This window comes from Poecile atricapillus, chromosome 1 (genome assembly GCF_030490865.1).
Source record: "Poecile atricapillus isolate bPoeAtr1 chromosome 1, bPoeAtr1.hap1, whole genome shotgun sequence".
Lineage (NCBI taxonomy): Eukaryota > Metazoa > Chordata > Aves > Passeriformes > Paridae > Poecile > Poecile atricapillus.
In genome coordinates this window covers 73819481-73841963 of record NC_081249.1, presented here as the reverse complement: position 1 = coordinate 73841963, position 22483 = coordinate 73819481, and the positions used below count along the sequence as shown (strand labels likewise).

Genomic DNA, 22483 nt, shown 5'->3' with positions numbered 1-22483 from the left:
AACCAGATAATTTTAGTCATTCCTAATCCTATTATGATTCCATCATAGGACTTAGATATTTTAGGACTAAAATTTACCACAGAATTCTCTTTATCTGATGGTCTTAACATATAAGCAACCTTAGTAAATTCACTGTTATGTTGAAATATAAGGTAATGAGAGGGGAATTATTCTTTTGCGGAGGTGGGGAAGGTTTAAAAATATATCCACTTATCTGAAAGCTTAGCTGCTTTATGATAAAGTATGCTCTGTGTTTCAGATTTTATGTCCTTTATAGCAATGTAAGGTAGTAATAAGTTTGCAAATCATTGGGTTGACCAGAATTTTATTTGGTCTTTTCCTCACAACTTTGTTTTGCTTGGTCTTCAGTCCTAGAATCTACAAGTTAGGTCTTTCCACAGGAAACACACAAAGAGTGTCTGTCCAAGAGTGAACAACCATGGTGTAACAGGGCGTTATGATTGTTTCTTTTTCATGCTGTTTGGGTATGATAAATGAGATATCCCATGCCAGAAAACTGGCATTACATCTGTGAAAGAAGAAGAATGGTTAGACTGATTTACAGGAATCACTTGGATGACTTTTTTACTAAGTCACTATTTTATGAAAGCTGTAATTTTCCTTGTGTGCCCTGTTTCTTTTGTTTACATTTTTTTTGTGTGGGATCGCTGTTTGCCGCACACATTTTTCATTTCCCCCCTCCCCAGCAATCCTTGATCCATTGATATCTCTTAGTCCACCACTGCTCAGTGCACTTATACCACAAAACCCCTTGTCAGCATTGCCCAGCCCTCCAAACCAGTGATATCAGCCGTAACTTCAGCAGCCACAACAAATGTCTCAGGCTACAGTGACCACTTCCAACACACCTTCTGGTTCTATAACCAGTGTTTACAAATCAATAGTTGTTCAATTCTCTCAGCGTGCTAAGGAGGGAACTCCTGTTATCTCCATTGCATTGAGTGAGCTAAAGACTTTTTCAAATAGCTCTCATTATTTTTGCATTATGAAAAGGCCATTGTGTTTCCTGGAGCTTTAAATAGTACAATATCTTAGACAATGCATGCTTAAGAAAAAGAACTTCCTAAATTTGTAGTCAGATATGCACTTACTTGTGTTTTGACCCATCTGGAACTGTCACACCTTTTCCCGTTTCCTTGCAAGTCAGTCAGAACTTAACCAAAAGAAAGAACAAGGCATTCTGCTATTTGGAAGTCACAAGCCAGATTTTGATTTGAGTTAGAGTGGAATAAATTCAGGGTGGCTGCCAAGACTGTACATATACATCTGAACTCCAGCTTTGATCTAAGCACACTCTATTTTCCTTGTGTAGAAAAATAACCCAAATCAAAGGACCAGGTAGCTGAGCCTGCCAGCTGGCTTTGGCTAGCTGTAACTACTAGAAGAAGAAAAAAAAACCCACAAAAACTGTATCTACAATTGTTTGACATAAATGCATCTATTTGATTGAAATACAAAACCCCAAATGTTTAAAAAGATTAATGAGGTTTAATAAATGTTGACCAAGGTAAGCAGATTTTATCTTCAGGTCTGGCTTGAAGAGAGCTGGTGACTGATCTTTAATGCCAAAAGACCTGTGCGTGCTTAGCACCTCCCAGAAAAAAAAAAAGTGACTGGCTGAACATGTTTAGCCTGTGCTGCCTCTTAAAAACAGCTGTAATTATCAGGGAAGTTGTCTTCTAGATTGTTTGATAATCTTGTATGGACATCTGCTTGTACTAAATAACATTCATTACAGTGTTTCTGTTGGGGCAGTGTACATGAGACTGTCATTTCCAAAGATATCACAGATGACAGAGTAGGAAACACATCTTAATCACAGCAATTTATTCCCAGAAAAAGAGTATTTTCTAAAAATGATCCATCTACAAAACTGTCGTGTGTATGATCCTGAAAATCAGTGAGAATCTCCTCAGCACCAAGGGTTTTTTCCTTTGGCTTCAGTAAAAAAACTTTGTCAAATGATTTGCATTTTTTCCCATCTTAAAATGCCCTTGGTGCATGCAGACACATCTCTGGCATAGCACATCATGGGCACAACATGCCATTATGACTTCTTACCAAGTTTAATTACTGCTAATGCAGCCACATAAACCTAGTGTGTTCCATCGAACACAATGGGCTAAAGACAATGTGTTTTAAGAGTGTTTTAAGCCAAGGTGTAGATTTGGAAGATAAAATACAGAGTTTTTCTGTAATTTCGTGTTAAAATAATAGAATTGTAGGATGGTTGAGGTTGGAAAAGGTCTGTAAGGTCATAGAGGACAACTGTTAACCTGACACCACTGTGTTCACCACTAAACCATGTCCCCAAGTGCTACAGACACATGTTTTTTGAACACTTCCAGACATGGCAATTGCACCACTTCCCTGGGCAGCCTGTTCCAATGTCTGACCACCCTTTCAAGGAAGAAATTCTCCATAATATCCAGTATATCCTTAATATCCCTTGGTGCAACCTGAGATCATCTCCTCTCATCCTGTCACTTGTTCCCTGGGAGAAGAGGTTGACCCCCACCTGGCTGCACCCTCCTTTCAGGCAGTTCCAGAGAGTGATGAGGTCCCCCCTGAGGCTCCTTTTCTCCAGGCTAAACACCCCCAGCTCCCTCAGCTGCTCCTCACAGCACTTGTGCCCCAGACCCTTCTCCAGCTCCGCTGCCCTTCTCTGGACACGCTCCAGCCCCTCAATGTCTTTCTTGCACTGAGGGGCCCAGAACTGAGCACAGCATTTGAGGTGTGGCCTCAGCAGTGCCGAGTCCAGGGGGACGGTCACTGCCCTGCTCCTGCTGGCCACACCACTGCTGATCCAGGCCAGGATGCCATTGGCTGCCAGTGCCCCAGCTCCATGAGGTATTCCCAGATTTGCAGGCTGCGCCCCTCCGGCACAGCCCGAGAAGGTCTTCTTTCCACCTGGAAGAAATCTCTGCTCATTCCAAGCAAGAAAGGCAATATGTATGGCAATGCCAGCAGTAGTTAAGGCATTCAAAGCTTTTTTTGTCCTCGGCCCTTAATAATGATAGGCCTTGGGCTGCCCTGTGCCCTGAATTTAAGGATCACGAGTGTGGGAAGAGTGACCTTCTGGTTGTGGACACCGGAATTTCAAGGGACCATCTCTACCAGATGAGTGCTCACAAGTCCATGGGGCCTGATGGGATTCACACCAGAGGTCTGAAGGAGCCTGCAAATATTATGGCAAGACCCCTCTTGATCATCTACAAAAGGTCTTGGGAGTGTGGGGAGGTCCCTACTGGCAAGATGTTAGTCCTACATACAAAAAAGTATGGGAGGGAAGACTCAGAGAACTACAGACCTGTTAGTCTGACCTCAGTTCCTGGAAAAATATGGAGAAGATTATACTGGGTACTATTAAAATCCATTTAAAGAAGAATTTGTAGTCAACATGGGTTCACAAAGGGGAATTCTTAAGTAATTTGATATCCTTCTGTGATAGGGTCACCTCTCTAGTGGATGATAGGAAGGAATGGATGTAGTTTTCCTGGATTTTAGTACTGCACTCCTCTGGACAAGCTGTCCAGCTGTGGTGTGAGTGGGTTCATGGTGTGCTGGGTGAAGAACAGGCTAAAGAGAAGAGCTCAAAATGTTGTAGTGAAAGGGGCTACATCTGGCTGGCCACTGGTCACCACTGCAGCATTTCTCCTTCAGGGCTCAATTCTAGAGTGAGTTCTCTTCAATATATTTGTTAATGATTTGTTAATGGATGCATTAGCAAGTTTGCTGATAATACCAAACTGGGAGGTGCTGCTGACTCTCTCAGGGGACAGGAGGCCCTGCAGAGGGATCTAGATAGATTGGAGCATTGGGTTTAAAGGTGATTATTACATCGTATTCCGTGTTGGTGTAGCCTTATCTTGAGTGCCATGTGCAGTTCTAGGCCCACAGTTTAAAAAGGATGTGAAGGTCCTTGAATGAACTTGGCTGTTTTGGAGAAAAAGCAGCTCAGTGGCAACCTCATTGCTCTCCACAGCTTCCTGAGGAGGGGAAGGAGAGACGGAGGTGCTGAGCTCTTCTCCCTGATATCCAGTGGCAGGGTGTGTGGGAGTGGTTCAAAGCTGTGCCAGAGAGGGTTGAGACAGGGCATTAGGAAGCATTTCTTCACCAAAAGGGTGATAAAATACTGAAGCAGGCTTCCTGGAGAGGTAGTATGTACTCCAAACCTGTCAGTGTTCAAGAGGCATTTGGACAATGCCCCTAATAACATGCTTTAACTTTTGGTCAGCCCTGAAGTCAGGCAGTTGGACTGGGTGATCACTGTGGGTCCCTTCCACAAGAATAGTTCTATTCTATGTTACTCTATTCTAAAGCTCTGATGACAATTACTGGGGGGATGGGGAAAAGCAAGTGCTCTCCTATTAAAAAGCTCTCTCTGCAATTCTGGGTAAATATTAACTATTTCTTTGGTAATGTTTGATTTTTAAAGAGTAAAGAGCCATTTCCTCTGTATATATGTATCACACTTACTCAGCATGCCAGACCACAACATATGTTTTGAGGAAGAAAAAGTGGTTTCATTGATTGCATATCCAAGAAAATCTTTAACATTCATTGTCATACTCTAAATGTTAAGATGTGAGTTCTGCCAAATCAATAATAGACTCAGAGGGCACACATGGAAACATTACAGATACACAGATGTAACACCATTGTTTTATGACATAGGTATATTTTAGGAGCTGTGAGGATGTTGGACATACCCCAGAGATTTTGCTTTAATTTTTCAGGTTAGCTAAATTTCCAAATTCTGTCTCTACTTCCACAGTGTAAATAAAATTTGTGAACTGAAGCTTCAGCACTTTTCTGCTGCAAGACATTCACAGTGACCTTTTGTTGGTGGATTAAATGGCTGTTGCACATGCGATACAGACAAACGCTCATCTGAATAGAGGCTCGGGTGCATCCACTTGTAGCATTAATGTGGTGTACTTTGTGCAGAACCACTTATCTGCAAGTGCTGGAGCTTCTTTCTGTGTTGTGAGAGAAACCTTTTGACTTGAGGATTGCTGAAGCCAACATAGGCGAGGCTGCCACAGCTCCCTGTTGACAGATGCAGTACTGGGGTGGGTTATTGCTTGTATCTCAATGGTCCCACAGAGTGTGTGCATATATAAATATATATACACAGCTGGTCACACAAACAGAGGCACAAACATCCTAATCCTGCCTCCTCTTTGACAGTTACAGGTTTTTTTTAAATTGTGAAATAATTTCTTTAGTATGGCCATGGAATGAGTACAGTTCAGGCATTCTGTCCAGTGACTGACCCTGGATCCCCGGCCTTCCATTTTACTTTGCATGACCCCATACAAACCAACACCTACATATGTGCACCATGGATCTTCCCAGTAACTGTCCCTGGCTCCTCCTGTCTCTCCTGACTCACAGAGACATAAACCTGCAGATGAGTCTCAGGTTGACCACTGACCTCATAGCCTCTCCAGTGGTTGGTTTGGACCTCTTATTCCCTCCAGGAGCCAACTGTCAGACCACTCTGGTCTCCCTGGTATCCAGCCCAGACCTATGGCTCCTCCATGTTATGGCTTCCAAGCCTCTTGTCCTTGTCACCAACCAATCCAACTTGGTATTTGCAGGTGTGCACACACTGATAATGCATCCCTTCACAGGACACAGTCTTCTCCAACTGCACTTGCTCAAATCACACCTCTCAGGTGGGCTTTTCAAAGATCACTAGAACAGGAGTTGCCTTTTGCTTATAGCATCTAGTAGTGGTTTCTTTCTTTGTCACTTCATATTTCTTACACTTTTCAATTGCTGCAGTTTGTATTCCTCCCCAGACTGTAGTCCCCTTCAGTGCAGTACCGGCTCCTGCAGGGATGGACTGCACTCACCTCAGGATGTTTCTGCACCTATGTCTTCTTGTGTGTCATCACTTGTACCCTCACAAATCTCCCAGCAGTCGCTCCTCTTTATTAAATGTGTTTCACAGAGATGCTGCATGCTTCTGTCATTGGTTTAGGTTTTGGCATGTGGTGGGTTGGTGGTACCTGTTGCCAAGCCAGCTGGAACCAGCTGTGACTGAAGGGCAAACCTTCTCTTACACAGCTCACCCCTGTAGCCCCGCTGCTACCAAAACTCTGCCAGCTGTGCACAATGTAGCGTTTTCTTTCAGTTTGAGGCACTCACGATCTTTCGAGTTAGGAACTGTGTTTAGGCAGAAGCGTTCTCAGCCTCACCTCAGGTTTCCCCAGCTTTCACTGCCCTCCAGTGGACAGTGCTGCTTGTCAGCTTTGTCTGCTGTGGCATAGAAGGTAACCTTAAGGTGTTTCCTTTCCTTCCACACCACATCCTTTAACAAATAAAAAAAGAACAACATGCATGTGAGTCGCAGTGTTCCAGGTTTGAACAGTGAGATTCCCTGAAGGTCTTTCTGGTTTTCTGCAAAACCAGAAAGATTTTCTTTTGAATCCAGACATATTCTGGGGCATAAGAACAGAGTGAGAGCAAAGATGCTCGAAAGATATTAGAGAGATCCCAGAGAGGTGTCAGGGTGAGGGTGTAACATGTTGATAATAGTTTTTTCTTTTCATTCCTGGTGTCAGAAGGTCTACTGAGTTCTGTTTCAATTTATAGTGAGTTGTACCTGAGATGAGGACCAGGACTTCAATGATGGAAGGCTTGTCTGTATTTCTTTCTAAAGAGCTCTTAAGTCTGGAGTACAGGTGTATTGCTGACAGTAACATTAAATGATCCAAAAGCCATAGCAGAAGTGAAACCTTCTTGGGAGGATGGACAGGAGCTAGCACTTAACTTGACTGCAAACAAACCCTCATGAAAAACACCTTTCTTCCCTCTGCATACCTGTCCCCCCTCCTCCTGTTCTCCTGTTCCCTCACACCATGCATTGCACTCAGTCCCTTCAGTGAGGCAAAGGCCAGTGCAGACACTGGGATAAGTGTGTACTGGTTCCTCCATCAGCAGCAGTTCCTTTAGAGTCATGGCTGGTGGGACCTGCTCAGGCATGGCTTTTGTTATACTCCTGGTCATTTTTTCCTTCCCTGCTGGTGCTTTCTTCCCTTTCTAAAACAGATGTTTCAGAGGTGCTATAAACACATCTGGTGGCTCAGACCCCCCAGGAAGCTTGGCTGATGTGCTCAGCTGTGGCCTGTGGTGGGTCATGAGGAGACTGGCTGTGTCCAGTGTGGTTGTGACCTTCCCACAGAAGCTCATCCTTATAACCCCTTCCCCAACCTGCTGATTATGTTTAGTAGACAGATACATGACATTTTACAAAATATATGACTTCCCTGTGCCATGGGAGAGACGGTGCAATGAAGTGGAGCAGTTGGGCAGGCTGGCATTGTGGTTTCATTCGCAAGATCCCCTTTCTGCAGGAGACATGGTGCAATCCTCAAGGGAGCATGGGTGGGTCAGTGCGGTTGTTCCTGCCATGCTCTGGCATCCTAGCACAGGAACATGGGTGGGTCTAGTTTTCCCACACTCTTTTCAGCTCCCTGAACTCAGAGGCTACAGAAATAGTCCTGCATCCTGGAGCAGAGTCATAGGGCTTCCCTCCCCAGGATAATTTTTCAGTCCCCTCCAGTTACCCCAGTACCCTTCCATGTCCTCAGTTATAGGATTGGTTAGACAGTACCTCATTGGTGATTACACCACTTGTTTTCTGATTTGTTGTTGTTTTCCAGTTCTTGCTTCAGTTACTTCTGGATGCTTTTCCATTTCCTGATGATCATTGGCATACATTGGTTAACTGTGTTCTTGAACACACTAAAGCCATCCCCCACCAGGAATGGAGCCCAGGCGAAGGCCCCAGCCATTGCTGTCCTTCAGCACAAGTATACTGACCAGTAACCTATAGGTCCAGCTCCTTTTGTCTTCTTTCTTCTCTGTTTTTTCATACTCATTCCTCCCAGATCCAATTTGATCTTTCCCTCCCCTGTCTTTGATCCTTCCCCTAAACATCCCATAGTAAGTCTTGTACAACCCCAAAATGTTCATTCCTACTTCCCGTGGTGAGTCCTATGGTTCTGTAGGCAGTAATTCTCTCTGAGTCTTTAAATGCATTGATGGAAAGTCTCAACTGACTTAGCTGGAGGTGCCACCCCAAACCCACAGGGCTTGTAGCTCCCCTGTTCCACCCCTTGGAACAATCCTGCCAGGAGCTCATTCAGCTCTGGTGTGGTTACTGGGGTTCCCCTGCCTGTCATTGTGTCTCTGCTCCTTTGTGTTCATGGGAATGAGCCTTCAGTCACATAACCTAATCTTTACCTAATCCATAAATGCTGTACTCATTTAGGTTCACTTCTTGAAGTTCTTTGGGGTAAAACATCCCTGAATAGCTCTGTGACAGTAGTCTTTTAAATCTAACCCCTTCTGATGATTGCCCTAACTGTGAAAATTTTGTCCACTAATTTCTGCTAATTTTCATCTATAAACTTCTTCCTTGTTCTAAATATCCTCATGTGATGAGTGCTTTTTGAGCAGAGACACAGTCTCTTAAGTTTATAAGAAGTTTTATTTACTTTTATAAGGCTTTAAATTCTCATGGACAGAGGGAAGGCTTCCTGTCCTAAAGGCACTCAGTCTATTCCAGAGTAAACAAGGTGGGGCTTCAACTGGATCATAGGGGATGTTGTTCTGGGAGAAAGACCATGGGACCTACTTCCAGTTGCAAAACTGAAACAAGCCTTTACACCAGAAGTAGGAGTGCAAGGCAGCTGTCACTGTTTTTTGAATAAAAGCTGTCTCTGATCTACACCATGCATCCCATGGTCACGAGGAGATGAGGTGTGATACACATTTTGCCTGAGTGGATGGGTAAGTGGCTAATGATGATTCCTGATCTGCAAACACATCCCACGCAGATCAGAGCCTCAGCCCCACCAGTCCTGTACTGGTAACCCCAGAGGAACAGGTTGCTCACTCTGACTGGTTGACGTGCTGGGTCTACGGATGACAGTTTGGCTTCCATGCATTGCAGTTCTTGTGCTTCAGCTCCTACATGGTATCAGATGACCACGTGTGGTGCTGCTCCCAAAGGACTATCACTTTAACAATGTATTACCTTTCATATTAAATCACTGATATAAAGTGGCAGTGGCTCTGTTAATCACACAGCCTGAGACCAAGCATCTTTGACTTCTTCCATCCCAGAGGCAAATTAATCGTTCCCACCAGAGTTTCTATAACCCTCCAGCTTTCCATCCAAGTAATGTACAAGAGAAGAAACATTACCTGCACTATCAGCTCATACTGTATCCCTCAGTTCAAACTTGGCAGATGTTATCACAGCTTATTTGTCTGGGCAATTCTTCCAGATAGGCTAAACTCAGCAGAATTTACCGTATAGGGAAGTTCTTTGTTCAATATTTGCCAGTGGTACAAGGAGACTTGTTTGTCTGTCCTCAATTATTTCAGCAATTATATTTATGAAGGCAATTATAAATAATACACCTTTTAAGAAATGATCAGAGATTGCATCTGACCAAAAGTGGGACTCTGTGAGAAACAGATGATCATGACAGTAGGCCATGACTTGCAGGATTCCTTTAGAAATGCAGTGCAACAGAAGAAAATACCTCTTCAATCAATGTGCCAAAGGGGTCCATGGCACAAATCTCAGAGAAAGAGCATTCTTTGTTAGTGGAAATTTATATTGTTTCACACATGAGCATTTCCCAGACAGAAAGGAAATGTAGGAGAAAGACTTTATCAGAGCAAAAGATGCATGGAATCCTAGAAGGAACCATTCCAAGTGACAAATGGAAGAGTGAGGCATGAGAACAAATAATCCACTTGTTTAGTGTCATAAAATAAATTTCCATTTGGGGTTTTGCTCTTAATCTCACCTAAAGGCAATCTAATCCTGCCTAAGGACAGGTTCTTGAACAGTTTAGGTGTTATCTCTGAAAAGTCAATGAGCATGAATTCACTTTAGTATTTTAGTGGAGCAGGTTACATGTTCCTGTATTTTCCTGACACTTTACTGAGTTAGATGTGCTTCTGTAACTGTGGCTGTTTAAGATGCCATCTTAGATGTCTAAAATGGCAAGATTTTCAGAGCCAGATACCTTCTGTTGCTCATGGAATACATGGGTGTTTGGGAGGAAAATACACTTCTTGTAGGACATCTTATGTAGGCACAGCAAAGATCAAGATGTGAGTCATTGCTCTGAGTATGACATAATATTCCTAACATTTTGTGAGAGGAGATAGTTGGCCAAGAGGGGTGAGACAATGATGGCCCTGTACTTCAGGGCACACTGTTAACCAGCGTGAAACACAGAGGGCTTAGGAGTTGATGAGACGTGAGAAAAAGTATAAAAATATCTAATGGCTATGAAGCTTTTGTTGAGTAAATACCCAGTCCTTGATTTTCAATACTCTGTTAAGTAAAGCATTTTCTTTTTCCCCAGGCTTGTCTTTGAAATTATGTTGTAGGTACTTCTGGAAGATCAGGTCTGAACAGTTAGAAGTTTTTCTTGTCCCAGATGGGTGTTCCTGTTCTTCACTGAAACTGCCTCTGTGAGTTAATTCAGCTGTGGAGTAGTTTCACTTGCATCATCTCAAGAGCCATTTAAATGCCTCACAAAGTGGACCTGTATGTAGGTATTTATTTATTTAGATATTTATTTATTTTTCCATAAGTCCATTCATGGATTCAGATCACTCAGTTGGGAAAGTTGTTTTATTCCTGAGGTGTGTACAATGTTTTTTTATGCACATATTTATCTCAACAACATAAGGAGCACCCTCATCAAACAGGGACATCTTCTAAGAGGTTGTCATTTAAGAAATATCCTTCCCATCATCATGTGAAGCCCAGCTGGCTTGATGACATCTTAGAGGAAGTAAAGTCACTGCTCATTGGTAGGGAGTATCCCACCTCCAGTACTACTCTGTCAAAAGAAAAGAGCTTGCAGCAAAAAAAAATAAATCTATAGGTTTTTATCTATTGAAACTTGGTCTGTGAAAAAATGAACAGCTGTATCAGCCTCCAGACTAAGAGCCTAGGCAATTAGAACAGGCATGGATGGCATCTTGGTTCCAGACTGGTCCCTCAGTTCTCTTAGATCCTTGGGTGGCAGCAGAAGGCAGCAGCTGCAGGCTGGCTGGGGTTAAAATAAATTGCTTTCATCTGTTTCTCTAAATTTCTATGTAAGCACATGAGCACATTCTTCAGGAGTGCTGTGATCTATGTAGTCACCTACCCAGTTACCAACACTGAAAAAAAAAAAATCCATGCCAGGCCAAAAATGTAACAAGAAATGAGGAACTTTTAGATTGAAACATCCAGAATTTGGAGTTTAGTGCAGTCATAATGGTAATAATGGAGAAGATTTGGAAGTTTGGGGTTGTTTGGCTCTTTTATTATTTCACAGAATTAAGGTTTTGACTTACCCTCCCTGGAAAGAACATATTGAAACTGTCAATGCACAAATGGTAGAAACTGTCTGAAGGAAAGTCGGATTTGTGTTGCTGCTTTAGCCACTGAGATCTAACCATCCCAGCTCCTCAAAACAGCAGTTTCTGATTGCTTCTTTTGACTGCTGCTCTGAGACCTTTGTGAGAACTGCATGCTGTCAGGGCCTCTGTACTCACTGGTAAATTAATAAAAACTGAATGACTTGGATATAAAATTCGCCCACCACGTTCACTTCAAATCAGACAATACAAATGCAGGTTTAGGTGGCATTTATCATATGACACTCAAAAGATTACAAATGAAGAGATAAGATTTTTCTTTAGATATGTATATACCACAGCCTTTCTGCAATGACAAGCTTAGCTAGACAGACCAGACTGTGGAAGCCTGATAATATTTGGGGACGTATTTTGCTCAACTGTAAATGCCCTACGCAAATTGACTTTACTCACCTGTTAGGAATTAAATGAGCTGTGTAACTCATTAGTGTGGGGTTTTTCCAGCCCAGATGTGCAAAGGATAGCAATCTGCTGTGCATCTGATCTAGGTATTATACAGTGAACAAAGTCCACTTGAATTTTTCAGTATTCACATTTGGCAAGTATCAGAGCTACTGATACCATGTACCTTGAGCCTCTGTTTCATATGTGAATACTTCTTGTATATAAGTGCCACTTTTTCCAGAACACTTAGGAAAGATTCCCAGGAATCACCTGTAATCATGTCCCATGAAGAACTGCAAGAATTTTACTGATTTCAGCATTGAGGGTTCATTTATCATTACCATTATTAACACAGTTTTATTTTAATTGCTACTTAAAGGAACAACTAGTCAGGTACAAGCTATGTTCAACTGGTTTTGAGAAGAGCTGGTGAAAGTACGAGGGAGAAATGTACAGGAGTCAGAAGGGAAAACACTCAGAGATACATGCAGACACAGAATCCCAGTGTCCCAGGGACTGACTGGACAGCCTGAAAGGTCCCTGGAGAGAAGAGATTCTTGGGGCAGGTGGATGGTGTAGCTTCAGCTCAGCATGCATAGCAAGATAAGACCCTCTGGCAGCTCCTGGCTGGGCCTTTTACAGCTTCTGGACTGCTGGGCCACATCTTTGCTAAAAGGTTCTGGAGTCACCTGGATCTGCTTCCCAGGGCCAGCCACCCATTCATATCCCAGACAAACTCATTTTGGGAAGTGGAAAAAAAGTCACCCATCTCCTCTCCCTGTCCTTTTCACTGTCAAAGTGCCTGTTCATATCAGTATCCACTTGCTGCTGACCTTTTGCCAGCAACAACCTGCTTCCCAGCTGTCCCAGTCTACTCAGTGGGGTTTTCAGGCTCACTGCCCATGGCTTCCTCACCCCAGCCCAAACTACAGAAGAAGCTGATGCAATTCTGTTTACCAGAAGTCCAACAATTTCCTTTAATTTGGCTCTAATGCCCTTACCAGCCATCTGAGAACTATTAGTGTGTGTTATCCCATGTGGTTCTGAGACTTAAAAGAAATCTGAGGAATCTATTGCTCAGCAGATTTATCATAACATGATAGTCAGCTGAAGATCCCAGGAGGGCAAAGAAATTTCTCTGAAGCGGGAATCCCTTCTGACACAATTCTTCTATTACTTTGGGTAAAGGCACTTTCACCAAGGCTAAATACAAGCAGTTTGTTCCACTGGGAAATGAAGGGTGTATGTCCCTGTCATTTCCAGTATTATGTCCTTTTTCTAGGCAGTTTGTACGATTCTCTCTGGGATATCTAGATTGCTAACTCTCCTTTTCCCTTTTGCCACTTTCCCAGCACATCATTACAATCTGGCACTTGTTCCTCTCTATCTGTTTGCCTGCCCAGCTCCCACCCCACCGGACACCTTTCTTTCCAGGTCCGTGTTCCTTTTCCACCTGCCGATCTGGTTCCTTCACACCTCCCCCAGTATTTCCTTTCTGCTCCCTATTTCCTTGCAAAAGTCATGCTTTAACAGTCTCTCTCCTACGGTTTTCCATGTCGGCCTGGCGCGTCTCCCTTCTCCCGGCCCAGCCCTGCACTTGTTGCCCGCGGGGGGAGCTGGGCACGGGCTGTGGCCCCAGGGCAGCGTTCCCTGGGCTCGGTGCGGCGGAGGAGGGCCCGTCTGGCCGCGCACATGACGGCACGGTGGGAGGGCGGCCCCGGCGGGCGGCTCGGCCGCGCCACCGCCCAGCGGGCGGCGGAGGCGGCCCCAGCGCGCACCGGCGGCGCCGGCAGGGCCGGGGCAGCGGGAGCATCGGGAGCATCGGGAGCCGCGGGAGCAGCCGGGGCAGCGTGGGCTAGGAGCCGCGGCCGGAGCGGGGCAGCGCGGTGCTGAAGGGACAGCGCCCGCCCCGCCCCGCCCCGCCCCGCCCGGGCAGCCGGCGGGGACCGCGGCGCGGAGCCCCGGGAGCGGAGCGGGGGTCCCCGGCTGGCGGCCCCCGCCCGGAGCGGCGGGCGCTCCGTCCTGCCCCGCGGGAGCGGCGCCCCGGGCCCCGCGCAGCGCCCGCCGCCGCCCGCCCGCCGCGCCGATGCCGGGTGTGGGGGCGATCGGGGCGCGGTGCAGGCACCGGCCGCGCAGGAGCCCCAGGAAAAGCCCCAAGGCGGAGCCGGGCCAGGCCGGGGCCGCCATGGACGCGGCGATCTGGATCTACCAGTTCCGGCTGATCGTGCTGGGCGACTCCACCGTGGGCAAGTCCTGCCTCTTGCACCGCTTCACCGAGGGCCGCTTCCCGGGGCCGCTGCACTCCGACCCCACCGTGGGGGTGGACTTCTTCTCCCGGCTGGTGGAGATCGAGCCCGGCAAGAGGGTCAAGCTGCAGCTCTGGGACACGGCGGGGCAGGAGCGGTTCAGGTACAGGACCTGGGATCTTACCCACACCCCCTCCCGCCCGCTCCCCAAACCTGCCTACCTCCGGGCACACCCTGCTGCCCTCCCGGGCCTGTACCCTCCTCGTCCGACACATCTCCGGCCGCAATGACTTTGCCTTGCCCCCCAGCACATTTCCCTGCACCCATTTGGTTGCTGTGCCCCAAACAGTCCTCCACCCCATTGTCTAGGACCCCAGTGGTCCTAGCCCCGTGGCCCACCATCCCTCTTGCCCCACTGCCCACAAGTTCCTTCCCAGGAGTTTCCTTCCCCACCCACCCTTTCCCTTCAGACACACCAGGGAGCAGCTACCCTTCTCCTCCCAGCTCTCTCTATAGGTTAACAAGTGGCCTTGTCCTGTTTCTTCTTCCCTCATAATTTTTCTCCTGAAGTCCTGGACCTAACATAGCAATCCCTCCTCCACGTTTTTTCTTTCTTTGCTGCAAGAGGCCCCTGTCTAATTCTGCATTTTTTTACTTCATTTCTTACTTTGTCATCACCTCCAAACTCATCCTCCCCTGCAGTATTTCACTCTGCCATTAACTCTCCCGTGCAATCTGGTGACCAGGCCACCTCCCAGCTCTTCCTCCTTCCAGCACAACAGCACTGTCTGCACCAGTACAGCCAGCTACAGTCCCTTACCAGTGTTTTATTTGCAGTGCGCCTGCTGTGCATTGATTGTTGCCAGGAGTCTTCACTAATAGCTGCTACCATTTATAATGTAGCTAATCTAGCTCAAATGCTGCACTGAGTATTAAATCTTTCTCCCCTCTGCTACAAACAGTAGCAAAACCACCCTCTTTTCCTCTCCCAGAAGAGTCTCAGCCATTTCCCGCTCTACGAGTTGATACTGTCACCCACTCTCGTGTCTCTGTTGTATCCGTAGTGCTTGCCACTTTAGGTAAATCGTGCATGGATTTTAGTTTGGATTTGGGATTGAATAGATACGAATTCACAGCTCAGGAAATGCATAAGGTATCTCCATGTACCTGACCAAAACACCTGTTGTTACTGGAATTCTAGCAGGAGGATTGGAATGGGCCCCTTCACTGGCCAGAATCAATTCCTCTGTACTCCCTGTCTTCTTCCCTGTCAACAGTTGTGCAGATTCCTACACCCAGCTGAAGAAGTGGGACTGCGCTGTTTAACTGGGGGACGACAACAACTTTTTTTTTTCTTTATAATAAGCATTAGAGTGAAACAACAAACAACTTTCCTGGGCTTGTATGGGTCACAATTTCAGATGTATTTTTGCAAGTAGGCTTCTGAAGGGTTATTCAAGAAATTAACAATGTTAATTAGCATTTTTTTACCTTCTTTGTGCCTTCCAAACTGAATATAGAATACTTGTAAATAAGTGACTAAGAGTGTATAATCTCTTTATTTTGAATTTGCTGACAAATAGCCAGGATGGCCAATGACAGGACACTCAACTGAAAGAAATGCAAATGCACAGAATCTTGCATACATTTAAAATCAAATTATGGCAATCTTTAACCCCAGAATGCTCAGGGACTATACACTGATGAGTCATGCTGTCAGCTGCTGTTAAATTCACCTCTGTGTTTTTTCTAATACTCAGAAGATACAACCTGAAGAAAATAGTTTTAAATATTTGCATTTGTTTTTCTGATAAGAGTTTCTTGTTGGTTCGTGTACTAAATGTCATAGAGTTTATTGTATGGTCTGTTTTACATTTAGTCAAATAAATTGTAAATATTTTACTACATTACATGACAGGTTACAATGTTGCGTTCTGTTCTCTGCTAGGGGAGAACACTACCGATCACAAGCGAAGAGATCTTAGGGAAGAGCTAATTACTCCAAGAAATTATCTTATACTGGGGAACACCAAGCAGTTTTCACTTCTGATTTCCAGTTCTGCTCTGGCTTACTTGCATTGGGATTTTAAGGGAGGTAAAACCTGTCTTTAAAGCTCCCTGGGGAGTTTCCTGCATGCAGGACAAACTACTGGCTGCATAATAACCCCTTTCTTTTGGTCCCAGGCATTAGGGACATTCCCAGGGGAAAAGGAAGGTGTGACACACCTGCCATCACACTCTCCTGAAAGATGTCATGTACTACCTTGGAGGAATTATTTGTGAAAAATTCTTACATGTCTCTAGTTCATTGATGATTCCGTATTTGAGCTGGATTTCATGCATTGACTTAGAAATCGTTTTTAACATGCCCTGAAATAGCAGCTATTGAATATATTTATTTTGACATCAGTCAGGCATCACTAAGCAGAATCTCCCATTGTCTGAGGTGCCACATGAACAGTAACAACATAATCAGTAACATCTTTAGCATCTTACTAGAACAAGAACCTACAGACTTGCTTAGTATAGACTCAGGTCTGTAATGCAGATTAATGTAAATGAAGGGCACATTCTCAGTTTCTTTCTGTCTTCAGATCAGTCATTTAGAGCAATCTGCTGGTTTGTGTGTGTTTTGTATCATCTACCTTGCTATGGTTTTTTTTTTGTTTGTTTGTTTAATTTTTTCTGTATTTAAATCAAATAATACATTTAAATCATGAAACCTCCAATGCAATAAAATGCTCAGTAGTGGTGCTAAGACTGAGAGTTCATTTCAGCAGGGGCAAAATATTGTGGGGATGCTTCCATTAACACACTTTTTAGTAGGCCAGGATATTAGATACATTCTGTTTCTAGTTCATTTTGAAAATAACACACTGTCCTACTCTTTTTCAGTAAGCAATATGTATTTTCAAAATTAATACCATTACAATGTAGTCTTTAGTCATAGTACAAAAATAACTCTTCAAAATTAGATAAAGCTTTTAGTGAAAGTTTGGTTCATCTGGTAAAGATCAGAAAGACCATAATGAAAAAGAAACCCTGTAGCTGATTTAAAGCCTCCCTGAAGCCATACTCTGACGTGATTATACAAAGAATCATAGAATATAGGTTGGAAGTGACCCACACGGATCATCGAAGTCCAACTCCTGCCTCTGCACAGGATGACCCCAAGAATTACACCATGTGCTGGAGAACATAGTCCTAGTTCTTCTTGAACTCTGTCAGGCTGGTGCAGTGACCACATCCCTGGGGAGCCTGTTCCAGTGCCCAAACACCCTCTGGGTGAAGAGCCTTTCCCTAATACCCAACTAAACCTCCCCTGACACAACCTGAGGCCATTCCCTCAGGTCTGTCACTGCTCACCACAGAGAAGAGATCAGTGCCTGCCCCTCCTCTTCCCCTCACAAGGAAGTTGCAGACTGCAATGAGGTCTCCCCTCAGTCTCCTCCAGGCTGAACAGACCAAGTGACCTCAGCCACTCCTCGTATAGTTTCCTCCCAAGGCCCTTCACCACCTTCATTGCCCTCCTTTGGACACTCTCCAATAGTTTAATGTCTTTTTTTTTTGTGGCACCCAGAACTGCCCCCAGCACTGAGGTGAGGCTGCCCCAGCTCAGAGCAGAGCAGGACAATCCCCTCCCTTGCCCGGCTGTGATGCTGTGCCTGATGTCCCCCAGGACAGGGTTGGCCCTCCTGGCTGCCAGGACACTGCTGGCTCATGAAGTGTAAAAGCACTGGAACAGGTTGTGTAGGGAAGTGGTGGCATCACCATCCCTGAAGTTATTTAAAAGATTTGTAGGTGTGTCAACTCAAGGAAGTGGTAGTGGTGGACTGTGCAGTGCTGAGTTAACAATCACAGTCAGTGATCTTAAAGATTCTTCACAGCCTAAAAGGCTCTGTGGTTCTATGATCCTTTTCTCTGATTTTAGAAAGCCATATAACATGATATTGTTTGTATGAACATTTCTTTAAAAATTTTGTATTGCTTTGTTTCTTGAGTTGATGTTTTCTAAAGCCCCTCAATTATTAAAATAATTACACAATTATTTTTTATTATTTATTTTTATATTTTTTTGGTAATGAGAAAACTGGTTTCAAATTATACATATGAGAAGTACAGAAAAAAATACCGTTGTCTCTCCAATACATTCACACAGTTTTTGTCACGTACAGCACAAAGTTACAGGACACTTTTTAGTCATCTCCATTAAAAGCAATACATACACATAATTCAATATAATGGCTTAGATCATCAACTACTGTAAATTAGCACTTTTCTGCAGAAGGGACTTGCAAGAGATGAGGGTACTGACTGCTGTGTATAAGCATCCAAAAGCACACAGAGAGTTGTGTTTCAGTATTCTAATTCATAGATACATGATATAACATCTTTTTATATAGAAATACTTGGCAGATGACACATTGCATTTTCAATAGTAACCTACTTTCTTTCCTGGCTAATACATTTCTTTGTTTTTAAGGTTTGGGGTGGGGGATGGGTTGTTTGGATTTTTTGGTTTGGTTTCTTTTTAAATGAAAGTAGGTTGTATTAGCTTTCACTTCTCCATATCAAATCCCATTTTTGTCATCCACATTTGCTCTTATTAGAAGAACCTGAATTATTTTTCTGCCTTCATTTGTGTTTCCACACACTCTAGAGGGGGAAAAAATGGTTAAGAAAATCAGAAACAGATCTGTATGGCACTTATATTTAATACTTCATAAAATGTGACACCCCTCACTTATGGTCTTAAACAATTTTGTGAAACAGTGTGCCATTTTTCATATCCAGGCCTTTTGAATTAATCTAAGTTTAAGATCCTGTTGTCTTCACATTCAGAGAGACACTGCATGGACTCTGTTACTGGGAATGTAGAAAAGATCTTTCTAAGCATTAGGAGAAACAGTCCCTCCCTCTTATCTAAATAAAACCATTTAAAATGCTATTTGCTGTGGCTAAATGAGTTTAGACATGCCAAGAAATTGAAGTTTTCTTTATATGTGCACTTACCTATCTTTAGTAGGACTATTGCTGCTAATCATACCTCTATGTTCAAATTGTTATCAAAAACTCTAAGAAATGTAATGAACTGAGAATCGGAGGGAGCCACTGTTATAGAAAGTTGTGCTATTGTGTACAGTTCATCCTGCTTCCTAAAGTTTTGAGATTTTGGCATCAGCATCCTCTTCATAATCATGAGATAAAATGGAATTAATTTTTAGCTTAGATTATGACTTCAAATAATGACTGTTTAAGAATTGTGCTTCTCATTTCATTTGTAGAATACATATATATACATATGTATATACATATATATATGTATATATATATATACATATATATATACATATATATATACATATATATATGTATATATATATACATATATATATATGCATATATATACACTAGTTATATATTTATGCCAGCAAGAAGTGCTTGTGTACATTCCTTGGTAGGCTGTCATGTCCTTTAAAATATCTCTTCTCACATTCTTCATTCTCTCCTGCTGCTCATGATTAGAGACTTAAAATAATTGTTTAGTTCCTGTATCTTTCACTCTCTCTCTCTACATTGTAATTTTTTTTTTTCCTTATTGTAGAGCACATTAATTTTTATTTTTTTTTCAACCAGGAGAAGAGATTCCAACATCCAAAATTCCTTCCAGTGAATGTTCCAGAGCTTTGAGGGCTCAAAAGTAGAAAATTACTCTTGCCAGCCTTCATGCCAAAAAATTGTAAATTTATAAAATATAAAGAGCTTTTGAACCTCTGTGTGAGAGAGATGCTGAAGAGGGATGTGTCCCTTGCCTGTAATAAGTGTGTGTTTGCCCAGCTCACTCAAAATTTTTGGACAGTTTTGTTCAGGGAGTTTCCTTTCTCTGCCTGCTACCTGTTGACTTCTGCAAGCACAAAGACTTATGATTATCTATATAAACATTCTTTTAAAGAATGTTTCTGCAAGGAATGCAAAAGGATATGCCTGAACATTGGCAAGTTTGGGCTCCAGAGTTCTTGACATATGTGTACATATTTCAGTCTGAAATAATTGAATAGAAAAATGTGCATGTTTATATGAAGCTGAAGGACTCAGACTTTACACCAAAAGTATATATCTTTTCTTCTGTGAATACGTCCCACAGTTTGCTAATAAAGACCACTTTACGGAATAATTCAGCATTCAATATTTGCCCTAGATATTCATTCAATATTTTACCCAACCTTGTTTGGTTCAGAAATTATTAGAAAGTGAATTTTGAATGTAGGAAAAAAACAGTAGTCTAGTAGATAAAGTATAAATTTCAATCAGCTTTAAAAAAGGAAAGTTATTTAATAAAAAATATAAAAGATAAAAACCCATTGCCATATGGAAAAAAAATCATTTTATGAATAAGGTGAAAATACATTTTAATTTTCCTTTTTCTTTTTTTCTTTCCTTCACAGGTCAATAACACGCTCTTATTATCGCAATTCTGTGGGTGGCCTGCTAGTATTTGACATCACAAATCGACGATCTTTTGAACATGTGAAGGACTGGCTGGAAGAAGCAAAAATGCACGTGCAGCCCTTTCAGATTGTGTTCCTGTTAGTAGGACACAAATGTGACTTAGTGTCACAGCGCGAGGTTACAAGAGAAGAAGCTGAAAAACTGTCATCTGACTGTGGTATGAAATATATAGAAACTTCAGCAAAAGACGCCACAAATGTTGAAGAGTCCTTTACAATTCTTACACGAGACATCTATGAACTTGTAAAAAATGGAGAAATCTCAATACAAGATGGATGGGAAGGTGTCAAAAGCGGCTTTGTTCCAAATGTTGTTCATTCATCAGAAGAAGCTGTAAAGCCCAGGAGACAATGCATCTGCTGAGTTGTAGCATGCCAAAGAGCCCATGGGGTGTTTAGAAGACAATGCCAATCAAAATGACAGAAAAATAATTTTGAAACAATATTAGATCATGGCATAGCTGAATCATAGAACAGTAGTTTGGTTTTGTATCCCTCTGTCTAGGTTATAATCCATAACACTTTAAGTGCTTTTTTTTCTTTATAGAGTACAATAACTTCATGTGGTCTTCACAAAAAATGTTATATATTGCTAAAGGGAAAACTAATTCTGTAGCAAGACACTGAGAAAGTGCAATAATCATCATGACCATATCCTTGCTTGGGCTTTGTATTTTGAATACTGTTTAAAATCAAATCTTGTTAGATGAGGATCAGATGCACTCATTACTTTTGTTCATCCTGCCTTAGCTTTGGACAAGAAAATATTATACCTTATACTTTTTTAATGTGATTCTTTACTCAAATGCAGGGTTGCTAATGACCATTAAAGTTTAGGATGCTGTAGAATTTGATAATAAAGATAACTGTAAGGAAAGCAAACTGAAAGATTGCTCCAATAGCAAACACTTTTGATATGACAATGAATACAAGCCTTACTAAAGAAAAAGAATGTTTTAGAAAAGATTATTTATTTGTATACAAAAATGGGGAATAGAAACAATGGAATTTACTATTAAATATTTTCTGAATTGCCAATGAAACTAAACATAACATCACATATGATCCAGCTGTTATTTGACTTGTATACAAAACAGCTTTCCCAACCACTGGAGTTACATTTCAACGGCCAGATCCTCAGCTGGGTAATTATCATTGTCACTCTGATGCCTATAGAATTACGCTAACTTACACAAACAAATTCCATATTAGCTTTAAAAAATGAATCTACTTCAAACTAGAAGTAAAAAAAGTTAAAAAGTGCTGCAACCCATGGGAACCCAGGCCTTAAATGTGAATAGAGCTAAGTTTTATTCTTAGCCAGCAAATGTTAAACTGTTGTTTAAAACTGTTACAAATTTGGAGAGGAATGAATTTCTAAAAAAAATGCTTATCTACAGAGAGCCAAGTTAGAGAACTCCTATTCTAAGAAAGAAATCCGTAATAGCTTCTAATATCAACAACAGTAGGAGAGATCTGTGATGATGTAGCATTTGACTGAGCTTGGAGTCATCTTCCTACTCCTCTGAATATAACACACACTAGCTTTATGCAAACTAGGTCTAGCAGGTAAATACCAAATAAATCTATTTCTATTTTATTGTAGTAGTATAAAAGATGAGTTGATCTCCAGAGTTAATAAGCATCTACAATTTATCTGGCATACTCATAACCACCAAACATCAAACTAGTTATCTTCATATAAAAGTGTGTTATTCATGTACAATTTTCCTTTTTCAAGATCAGGCAACAAGTCTATCTAATCTAATTTTCTTCTTCAACAAGCATATGATTGGTTTTCTCTCAGGTTATTTTTATGGTCTTTTACAATCCTTTTTCAAACATTTT

At 42.6% G+C, this 22483-nt stretch overlaps 1 protein-coding gene across 1 annotated transcript; it reads left to right on the top strand.

The window, feature by feature from the left end:
- Positions 1 to 13966: 13966 nt before the first annotated feature.
- RAB39A (RAB39A, member RAS oncogene family) lies at positions 13967 to 21231 on the top strand. Its single transcript, XM_058854525.1, has 2 exons — positions 13967 to 14289; positions 20573 to 21231. Exons 1-2 carry the CDS (start codon positions 13967 to 13969, stop codon positions 20997 to 20999), a joined length of 750 nt encoding a protein of 249 aa, XP_058710508.1. The 3' UTR covers positions 21000 to 21231.
- Positions 21232 to 22483: the final 1252 nt, after the last annotated feature.

Excerpts from the sequence above, each read along its gene's own strand:
- RAB39A (XM_058854525.1), top strand. The coding sequence starts at position 13,967 with ATGCCGGGTGTGGGGGCGATCGGGGCGCGGTGCAGGCACCGGCCGCGC. Across the intron at positions 14,290-20,572 it reads GCGGGGCAGGAGCGGTTCAG|GTCAATAACACGCTCTTATT; the intron begins GTACAGGACCTG and ends TTTCCTTCACAG.